The sequence below is a fragment of the Arachis hypogaea genome, chromosome 16, assembly GCF_003086295.3.
Source record: "Arachis hypogaea cultivar Tifrunner chromosome 16, arahy.Tifrunner.gnm2.J5K5, whole genome shotgun sequence".
In the NCBI taxonomy this organism is placed as follows: Eukaryota; Viridiplantae; Streptophyta; class Magnoliopsida; order Fabales; family Fabaceae; genus Arachis; species Arachis hypogaea.
In genome coordinates this window covers 58,155,647-58,166,979 of record NC_092051.1, presented here as the reverse complement: position 1 = coordinate 58,166,979, position 11,333 = coordinate 58,155,647, and the positions used below count along the sequence as shown (strand labels likewise).

At 34.8% G+C, this 11,333-nt stretch overlaps 1 protein-coding gene and 1 non-coding gene across 12 annotated transcripts; one reads left to right on the top strand and one right to left on the bottom strand.

Moving 5' to 3' along the window:
* Window positions 1-1,406: 1,406 nt before the first annotated feature.
* On the top strand, window positions 1,407-1,509 carry LOC112761497 (small nucleolar RNA R71). The gene has a single exon (XR_003181891.1). It is a non-coding gene; the product is annotated as a small nucleolar RNA R71 (small nucleolar RNA).
* Window positions 1,510-3,465: 1,956 nt separating this feature from the next.
* Window positions 3,466-9,223, bottom strand: LOC112754271 (uncharacterized). Of its 11 annotated transcripts, none has more exons than XR_003178455.3 (4): window positions 8,684-9,223; window positions 8,487-8,563; window positions 8,238-8,399; window positions 3,466-5,631 (listed from the first exon to the last, which is right to left on the bottom strand). XR_003178455.3 is itself a non-coding variant. In XM_072220813.1 (4 exons), exons 1-3 carry the CDS (start codon window positions 9,086-9,088, stop codon window positions 8,284-8,286), a joined length of 543 nt encoding a protein of 180 aa, XP_072076914.1. In that variant the 5' UTR covers window positions 9,089-9,223; the 3' UTR covers window positions 3,466-6,403; window positions 8,238-8,283. The 11 variants fall into 11 exon arrangements, 7 of the variants coding, with proteins under 7 accessions (XP_072076914.1, XP_025657623.1, XP_025657621.1 ...); XR_011874286.1 differs by having other exon boundaries at window positions 3,466-6,403; window positions 8,487-8,581; window positions 8,684-9,179; XR_003178454.3 differs by having other exon boundaries at window positions 8,487-8,581; window positions 8,684-9,179.
* Window positions 9,224-11,333: the final 2,110 nt, after the last annotated feature.

Sequence of the window (11,333 nt, the reverse complement as noted above, 5' to 3'; positions counted from 1 at the left end):
TGCCAAGGATGATGGATTCATCCTCAGCCTTCCCAGTGTCTAGGATTATGAAATCAGCAGGGATGTAAAGGCCTTTAACCTTTACTAACACGTTCTCTACTTGTCCATCAGCATGTTTTCTTGAGTTGTCTGCCATCTCTAATGAGATTCTGGCAGCTTGCACCTCAAAGATCCCAAGTTTCTCCATTACAGAGAGTGACATTAAGTTTATTCCTGACCCCAGGTCACACAGAGCCTTCTCAAAGGTCATGGTGCCTATGTTACAGGGAATTAGGCATTTACTAGGATCCTATTTCTTTTGAGGTAATTTATGCCTATCCAATGCATTCAGTTCATTGGTAAGCAAAGGAGGTTCATCTTTCCAAGTCTCATTACCAAATAATTTGGCATTCAGCTTCATGATTGCACCATGGTACTTAGCAACTTGCTCTTTAGTAATGTCTTCATCCTTTTCAGAGGATGAATACTCATCAGAGCTCATGAAGGGCAAAAGGAGGTTCAATGGAATCTCTATGGTCTCTAGATGATCCTCAGATTCCTTTAGTTCCTCAAAGGAAAACTCTTTATTGGTCACTGAGCGTTCCAGGAGGTCTTCTTCACTAGGATTCACGTCCTCCTCCTCCTCTCTGGGTTCAGCCACACCAAGTAAGGTAATGGCCTTGCACTCTCTTTTTGGATTCTCTTCTGTATTGCTTGGGAGAGTACTAGGAGGAGTTTCAGTGACTCGTTTACTCAGCTGGCCCACTTGTGCCTCCAAATTTCTAATGGAGGACCTTGTTTCATTCATGAAACTTAATGTGGCCTTAGATAGATTAGAGACTATATTTGCTAAGCTAGATGGATTCTGCTCAGAATTCTCTGTCTGTTACTGAATGGATGATGGAAAAGGTTTGCTATTGCTGAACCTGTTTCTTCCACCATTATTAAAGCCTTGTTGAGGCTTTTGTTGATCCTTCCATGAGAAATTTGGATGATTTCTCCATGAGGGATTATAGGTGTTTCCATAGGGTTCCCCCATGTAATTCACTTCTGCTATTGTAGGGTTCTCAGGATCATAAGCTTCTTCTTCAGAAGATGCCTCTTGAGTACTGTTGGATGCAGCCTGCAATCCATTCACACTCTAAGAAATCATATTGACTTGCTGAGTCAATATTTTATTCTGGGCCAATATGGCATTCAGAGTATCAATTTCAAGAACTCCCTTCCTCTAAGGCGTCCCATTACTCAAAGGATTCCTTTCAGAAGTGTACATGAACTGGTTATTTGTAACCATGTCAATGAGTTCCTGAGCTTCTGCAGGCGTTTTCTTTAGGTGAATGGATCCACCTCCAGAATGGTCCAATGACATCTTTGATAATTCAGAAAGACCATCATAGAATATATCCAGGATGGTCCATTCTGAAAGCATGTCAGAATGACACTTTTTGGTCAGTTACTTGTATCTCTCCCAAGCTTCATAGAGGGATTCACCTTCTTTCTGTTTGAAGATTTAACATCCACTCTAAGCTTGCTAAGCTTTTGAGGAGGAAAGAACTTGGCTAAGAAAGCCGTGACCAGCTTATCCCAAGAGTTCAGGCTATCTTTAGGTTGAGAATCCAACCATATTCTAGCTCTGTCTCTTACAGCAAACGGGAAAAGCATAAGCCTGTAGACCTCAGAGTCAACCCCATTGGTCTTAATAGTATCACAGATCTGCAAGAATTCAGTTAAGAACTGAAACGGATCTTCTGATGGAAGTCCATAAAACTTGCAGTTCTGTTGCATCAGAGAAACTAATTGAGGCTTTAGCTCAAAATTGTTTACTCCAATGGCAGGGATTAAGATGCTTCTTCTATGTAAATTGGAATTTGGTATAGTAAAGTCACCAAGTATTGTAACAACGCTAATTTTCGAGTACGCGAGATCATTTCTGAAGACACGGATTTCTCCGAAAGATAAGTAAAGGGAATACCTCTTCTGTATCATCAAGCATCTCAATCCTCATTGTCATTATATTATCTTTAACTCAGGACCTTAGTTGAGACGGACCCGACAACGCATTCACGAAGAACCTAGTTTTTGAACCGTATCGGTTGGCAGTTTTGATTCTGATTTTTGTAAATAGTCTCTGTTTGATGAACCGGACTCGACTCATGAGAGAAGAGAGATAATAGTATAATATTATCATTATATTAGTATTAAAAAATGCTTGAATGATATTATAAGGTTACCTGGTCTATTTTAGTTAAATATAGAAAATCGGTTTAACCGGGTTCACAATTTACTGGTGCAGCTTAGCACCAGCACTCTCTGATGACTTTAGCAATGCTAAGGCCTCATTATACATGTTTTATTCTCATAATAAATAGGTTACTAGTGTCATTTATGCTAGTAGCTCAGAAAATAAAATTTAGAGATGTTTTTACAAGTGTTTCGATACATCTAGTTTCAGTAGTCATACACCTGAGATATTTTAATATTATTTTAACCCACCTCCAAGCCAACCAATCACAACTCACCTTACACCCCCAAGACACTCCAAGGCTGGTCATTTACTCCCTTTGGCCGAAATTGAAAGGAGAGAAAAGAGAGAAAACTTCATGAACACTTAATCTTCAAAGCTTGATTTCTGCTGAACCAAAACTCAAATCAAAACTCCGATTTCACCAAAATGATCCTCTCTTCTTCCTCTACATAACCATGTAACTTATCAAGGCTGGAAATAAGGTGAGATGGCTGTTCCTTTCCCCTTTCAATTTGGTTTTCAAGGAAACATGCTTAAACATGTATTTTTTTATGTTCTTCCTTAGGAATCATGCTTAACTTGACTTGAGGGCCAAGAAACGTGACTTTCCAGAAAGTATAAGGTTATAAATCACCTCCTAATGTGCTGAGAGAGATTTGGTTAGCTGAAGGTTTTTGGATTTAAAGTTGTTCTTGATGTGATTTAGGAGGAAAAAGTGCTAAAGGACCACCTGAAAGTCTAACTGAATTAGGAGCAGCAAAACCAGGTAGGGTGTCACGAAATTAATCTTGATTATTTGTGTTTGAGTTGTGTGAATGTTGTATGATTTGGCTGTGCTAAAAATTAGTTGCATATATGATTGATTCTTGGTGAAAATTTGGTGAAATTTTGATGAAATTTGATGAAATTCAAGCTTTAAAGTTCATGTTCTTGGGTCCGTTGGAAAAATGAAACCCTAAGCTTAAATTGGGGTTCAATTTGTGTTGAAATCATGTAGAAAAGATGGGGTTTTAGTGGCTGCTAATTTATTATAAATTATGGTAAAAATCTCATGCTGAAAAGACTGAAAAATCTCAAGTCCTAGTCAACTCCTGTGGAGAGACTAGTGTTAGAGCGATCCTAGCTAAAGCAAAATCTGCCAATTTCAACCACTCCTGAGTTTGACAACTCAAGTGTTACCAATTACTTAACCAAAGCCAAAAGGAAGAAAATATCTAAATTAAATTAAAAGCAAAGCGATCTTAAATCTGAAATACCTCAAATAATATTAATTAAGAAAATCATAACATTAATGTAGCATAAGCCAAATAGGCAACATAACTAATATAAGCAATAAAGTATCTGAACGTAAGAGATAAATATAAAGTAAAAGAACGTTGAACCTTGGATTGAGAGTCACTCCTAAAACTAAGATAAATCCTAAATCCTAATCCTAAGAGAGAGGAGAGAACCTCTCTCTCTAAAAACTACATATACTCCTAAAATTATGAATTATGAGAGCCTCCTCTAAATGGATGCATTCCCCCACTTTATAGCCTCTAATCTGTGTTTTCTGGGCTGCAAACTGAGTCAAAAACAGTCTAGAATTCGCTGGGTTCGAATTTTGCCACGCTGGATTTCCGTCATTGCGATGCGGCCACATGAATCACGCGGTCGCGTCGCTTAGCTTCAGGGAAACTATATCATATTATATATCAAATCGAAGCTCCGGAGGTTAGCTTTCTAACGCAACTAGAACCGCGTCGTTTGGACCTCTGTAGCTAAAGTTATAGCCGTTTGAGTGCAGAGAGGTCAGGCTGGACAGCTTAGCAATTTCTCCAACTTCTTGTATTCCTTCCACTTTTGCATGCTTCCTTTCTATCCTCTAAACCATTCCTGCCCTATAATCTCTGAAATTACTTAACACACATATCAAGGCATCTAATGGTGATAAGAGAGGATTAATAATAAAAAAATATAAGATCAAAGAAGCATGTTTTCAATCAAAGCACATAATTAGGAAGGCAAATGTAAAACCATGCGAATAGTATGAATAAGTGGGTAAAGAGTAGATAAAAACCACTCAATTGAGCACAAGATAAACCATAAAATAGTGGTTTATCAACTACCTTCATAAAACACTTAGGAAGTCGTAATAACATGTTAGTGAGGCAAAGATAAATGAAAGATAAAAAGTTAAAGAAAAGATAAACACCAAAGAAAAGTCTGTAAAGTTTTAATGACAGAAAAACAGACGGAGATTAGTAAACGAACTAGGAGCAACATAGTTAGTTCTTGAGTTGCACCCAGGGTTAGGTATAATATGAAAAGTTAAACTGTTTCAGTATAGACTTAATGAACCTATACTTGGGACAGGCTAACTATTCATATCGAAATTTACATAAGCTTTAAATACATACGTTAAGCAGAAAAAAGAGTAACCAGAGCAGAGTAAAGAGATACAGAGAACAGAATAACCATAATAGAGTAAATAGATTAAGAGAAAAGAGTAATCATATTAGAGTAGAAAGACAAAGAGAAAAGAGTAATCTGATATAGAGAAATGGTTTGAGTTAAGATGTTGTAAAAGTGAAAGATGTAAAGTTTGTATAGTATGATTGAACAGAGAAAGAAAGAGGTACTGCATAAGAATGTGAAAGTGATGATAAATAATGAGAATGATAATGAATGATGATAATGAGAATGATTATGTGATGATCTTCTGCGTGAAGGCAGTCAGATAGATGGTGGTATGACCACTGAGATTGCTTTCCTGGGATACTTAGCTATAATGCTATTCTGTAAGTCAGAGGACTCTTACAGAGGTATCGAGAAAACACAACTAGCATATACTCCTATAAGTCAAAAGACTCTTACAGTGAGTGTGTGTGTGCTCCTGTAAGTCAAAGGACTCTTACAGTGAGTGTGTTGAGCAGAAATAAGTTAACTAGCTCCGCCATGCAGGTCAAAGGACTCTTGCAGTGGATTGCTAGTGCCGCCCTGCAAGTCAAAGGACTGCTCTGATACCATATTGTAACGTCCCGTCCAGCAAAATACCTTGCTTAAGTCAGGGTATTTCTACTAGAAAGGACATTACGTAACCTTTTCTAGTATTAACTACTTAATTATCAAGCCTTTGTATCGAGTTCGCGTTCCAGTTTTAAGAAAATGCCAGAAAATTGTTTTTTTTTTTCATTAAAGTCATAATTCAAACATTCACAAATAATAATAATCACATAAATGTTATTGATAATAATTCTTATACAAAAGAGACCAAATAAAACTCAAATACAATATACTAAACCTACCCCTCTATGTAAAATAAAATCTCAAAGGACAATAGCGAGGGGACTCTATGAAAGCAATTAAGACCATAAAGAAAGCCTACTGATCGCTCGCAGCTTCAAATTGCGTCTTCAAAGCTGTCGCTGAAAGGGTGGAAAATTTCGGGGTGAGAACCAAACCACATGTTCTCAGTAGAGGTAGAGAATGCCATGAAAGTAAAGAATAAAACGCAAATAGTTAATTTCACTCAAAAGTATTTAAAAGAAAAACTGTTTTCATTTGCAGTGATCTTTACTCGCCGTGTCAACCTTTTATTTTGAAAACCAACTGCATAACATTCAAAAATCCAAAATCTTATAAAGCATCAGTTAATTATCCAAAATTCTAAACCCATATTTTCCTTTATAAAAATCTTAAAAGTATAGCAAGACCGTATGAATGACTAATCTGTTCCAAGCATAGGTTCATTAAGTCTATGCTGAACCAGCTCAATCTTTCATACTTACTAAACCTCAAACACAATCTAATCACGGCCTCAGGCCCAAGCAATTCAACCAGCACCCAATTCACCACAATCCAGAGCAATTATATCAAGTATAGCAATTAGCAGTTAACAGAATTATTCACTTAGGCAAACCAATTACAATATACACACCCAAACAATGTCACATAGATGCATATGATGCATGCCTGTCCTACTGGCCATGAGCTCACGCGTTGGTTATGTTGCCAGACCCGACTCGGATAAGCGGGATTAGACCACCATCCTTATCCGTAGGTTCCATAGACAAGCGGGATAAAACCATTTATCAATACGTGAGCGGGATAAAACCACCGTCCTTGCTGAACAATTTATCAATACGTGAGTGGGATAAAACCACCGTCCTCACTGCAGGCGGGACAAAACCACCATCCCTGCATAATGGTTTACACACTGAGCAAGCGGGACTAGACCCACGCCCCTACCAACAATCTCATAGATCAAATATTCTTTTCTTAAAAGAATCATTGGAGTTATTATTATTAAATAAGCCCTGAATATTTATTTTGATTAAGTCCTTATATTTTTTATAAAAATTTGGACATAATCTCCTTTAAAAATAGGACTTATCCACCCTTACGGGTTCCTTCTTCTCAACAATTCATCAGCCTCTTTCAGCATTTGCCACAGCAATATATTCTCAAATATATTTGATAATAAAAAATCTATTTCTTAAATTCCATATCCAAAATAATTACCAACACAACTTGGCAGCCTGATTTCCATTTTATTTTTAAAATATCAAATGAATTTGGAATTGCGCAAACTTTATATCCATGCGACCGTCTCGGATTAAACTTTCTATTAAATCAAAAATCATAATTTTTCGCTGACTATAGCTTCAGGAATATAAGCAAAACCGTGACTGTTCTGCAGTGTTTTAAAACCAGAAGACAGCAGCACCATACAACATTTGAAATTTCATATAAAATCCAAATTAAATCCAACTACCTTCAAAATTAGTGTGGTTAAACATAACTCATCCAAATTTCTTTCTCAATTGGTTCCAGGGTCATACCATTTTTAATGAAGGAGTTACGTAGCTTGGAAGTTAGGTAATTTTCTGCAGAATTCTATTTTACAAATCATTGAACACAACCTCTTCCAAGTCCCATAACTCACTTATTAAAACATAGAAAATTCTAAAATTTAAATCACATATACTAAGCATACTTAATTTGCACCTCCAATTGGTTGCATCTCAATATCTATCCAGGATCAAAAGTTATAAACTCCCAAATTTACTAATTTAAGGAAACAGAACCTGGCTTTTTCTGCATAATGCATCATCCTTCAAAAATTCATATCTTTAAAACTACAAGTCCAATTGTTCTGAAATTTTACGGCATTAAAATAATAGGAATAAAGTTTTATTTAAAATTGGTTTCATTTCAAAATTCAAACTGCAAAATCTCCAATAGAGGAATCAAGTTGCTGCTGCGTTAAACGTTCTGCAGAAAAATCAGTTTTGACATCCATGATTCAAAAATTCACCATATATCATAAACTTAGTGAAAAAGTCTCAAATTCAGCAGTCCAGTTCCCTATGTCCCCAAGCTCAATCTGGAATTGGTCCCACGCAATTCCGGTAATCACAGAAATAGTTATAGTTTTTCAAAGTTTCCGGCTTCCTTTAAAAATAATGCAGAAAATCAAGTTTTACATTTTAACTTTGAAAAATCATAACTAGTTCTATAATTAATTCAAACTTCTCAAAATTGAGTCCTAACAACAACTTTTATTATACTTCACTCAACCTTTGCTCTTATATCATTTCGATTATCGTTGAATAACTAATTCACTTCCAAAGTCACCTTTTAATTTCAAAAATTAGTTTTTCAGCAATCTATTTAGTATTCAAAATCCAACCCTTCAAAACCCCTCAAAACCAATTCCAAATCAACCACCAACCAAGTTCATTAACATTACAATATACCAAATAACAACTCAACGGCAACAAATCCAACATAACCCATTAAAATTCAGAAATTCTCAACAATTAGTCATCAAGCAATTCCCAATCCACATAATCAATCAATATCACAAATCAACAATTCCAAATCACAATCTCAACCATTCCAATCACAATTTCAGCCACAATTCAATAATTACATAATCAACCAATTACTCACAGCTATTAAATCTATTTGCAGTTATTCAATAAACCTTGTAGGCATTCTTAAATTGAAATCGTTTTAAACCCCCTACCTCGATGTCGCAATCGCATAGTTTAACGCAACAATCCCTGCTTAGTCTAAACTGGCAACTGCAGCGGCGATTTCAACGCAACCGAGACGGCGGCAGCAGCATCAATTCTAGTTACGCTCGCAGCAACGGCAATATCGGCAATTTTAGCATAACACCATAATACTAAAACAGAGATATTGGCTATCATAATTAATATAAGAACATAATAGAGAAACAAAATACCAAATAGAACAAGAGCAAGAGCGTTACAGGGTTAGGAATAGAGGTTCAATGTCAAAACGAAGAGGATAGTGCAGCCGCTTCTCTCCCCCGGTGACAAGTTCCAGCTGTAATGATTCCAACAACTATAGTGTACTCAGGAACATTAAAGATAGGGACAAGGTCATTCTAAAGCAACAAAAGATTCATAGACAGTTACTCCAGTAACTAGGAAACAACGAACTCACCCATATGAATAGCAGCAACCAAGGTCTCCGGCGACGGCGGCGGAAGAGGAACGACTCCTCCTCTGCTGCGTCACTCTGAATGGCAGCGGTAGCAAACCCTGATGGCAACGGGAATAGGGAGCGACAATGATGAAGGCTCGACGAAGATAGCGAGGCACGATGGTGCGGGTCAGCATCTTCTCTTCGCGTCTCACCCTCAGCGAATAGCAACGGCGATACACGAACAAGGCAAAGGGGCGTGGCTCGACGGCAGCTCCTTCCTCTCCTCCGTGGGTCACGTTCGCCTCTCCCTTTCTTCTCTGCGACAGCAGCTCGGCAGCGGCGCCAAGCTCCATAGCGTCGTTCCTCCCCCTCTCTTCTTCTCCCTCGTCCTCTGTCTCCCTTCCTGTTCTCCATTTTCCCCATCTTCCCTCCTTCCCCTTCCTTTCTTTTCCCTTTCTATTTCCCCCCCTCGAGCTCCCCTGTTTCCTTTCTTTCCCATTCTGTTTGTGCGTGTGTTTTGTGAATTTAGGGTAGAATTAGGTTTTTAATTAGGAATTTAAGGTTAAGGTATAATGTATATGAGTAATATAATAACCTTTACAAAATATTTGAGATAGAATAACAATCTAAGATTCAAATATAATACCATAAAAATTACTTCATAAAAATTACTTTCAAAATGCATAAAATTTTATTTATCAGCATATCAATGAGCTCAAACAATTATTTTTAATTTAAATTATAAAATAAACATATTAATCACATTTTTATAAAATACAGTTTAAACTCAATATTAATTAGTTAAATTAAATGATATAACGTTTTATTATTTTTCTATCACCGAAACTTTAATTTCAATTTACAAAATATCTAATTATAATATAATTACTTAAACTTTAAGTATTTATAAAAATCTATTTAATCATTCCTAATAAATTAATCTCTAAAACTCAAACTAATAAAATAAACCATAATTCATTCATAATAGAAATTACTTAAATTAAATTATATAATACTTCTATTTACTAAATTTTATTTCCAAAGCATATGAAATAACCAATTATAAAAATTACATAAGAATATTAATCAACTTAAACTCCAAATATTAATAAAACTAATTTAATTACTCTTAATTAATTACTTCATAAAATAAGATATCAAATTAGTAAAATAAATCGTAACTTTTTCAGGATAAAAGTTACTTAAATTAAATTGTACAATTCTTTATTATTTTTCAATTACTAAAATTATACAAAATATTCCAATATAATAAAATTACTTAAGAATATTAATTGATTCAAAATAAAATTATCTCCGAGTCTATTTAATTATTTCTAATAAAATAATTTTTAAAATTATAAAGTTTAAACTTAATAAGATAAAATCACAATTTATTTATATTTAGATTTTCAAAAATGCGGGATGTTACATTCTATCCAACTTACAAAAATTTTCGCCCTCGAAAATTGATACAAGATGAAGAAAAAGTTTATTTTCACATCCCCTTTTGAACATTTTAAAGGATCCAAGAAAATCATATCACATAAACATAGAAGAAAATATATTAGGTAATGCAAGAGTTGATAAAATAACTTAACACAAGAAAAATTTCAAAATCCAAAATCAAATAGGCACAATATTCGTTCAGAACTCTTAACAAAGTACGACCACTTCCTCTTGTCGCCTCAGAATTAAACTCCTTATAACTTCGTATACTGACCAGATTCACTTTCCGTACGCACAAATCGTGTCCCTAAGAACTACTGCCTATAAGGATTACGAAACATGAGAAGAGAAAGACAAACGGCACGAAAAGTTTATGCGTGAAAATAGAAGAATACTCAAGTTTGCAATTGCACAAGATGGTATTTCGCAAAGTTTTGAAGGAATACGTGAGATCGTCAACAAACAAGGATATATATAAGCAATGAAATGGAGCATAAAGGGAGTTAATTCAAAGCTTAGGAAGAAATTTTAAATCGAACAGTTTCAATATGAACATCATTAGGGAAGATGGTACAACGATTTTGAACAACTTCAATTTGAAATAGAGGGAATTAGTTTATCTTTTTCAAAAGAATATATATAAATCTAACATTTCCCAAAAGTACTAAACTTAGTATAAATAATGTTATATCAATTTAGTTTTTAAATCAAAACAAATCATGCATGGTTTTTAAATTAAAGCTTGTTTGATGTTAAGGGCAAAATATTTTCTTTTAAAAAAAATCTTGGAGGATACTTAAGTACATAATTAGGTAAGAATAGCTATAAAATTATAATAAAGTTGGAAGAAAATTTGGTTCAATTCAAAGAATAAATTTTGAAATAAAATTTTCTATAAATCAATAAAAGATAAGTGGTATATCACAGATAAACAAGATTAAACTATATAAAGAAGTTTTAGAGTTTATGTAAGAAAGTCTAGACCGAATTAAAAACAATCCCATCAAAATTTAAGCAAGGGTTGTGGATGCAGTCAAGTAAGAAAAGATTTAAATTGAAATTTTTTTGGAAGAGAATCTGAAACAAGTACTCAAGAAGGAAATTACAAGAAATGATATGTTGCACCGAAATAAATCCAAGTTCAAAGCAAAGAACATAGAGTTGGTAAGGTATAGGATAAATGGTTCAAAAGATTCAAACAACAACTAGATACAGAGTCAAG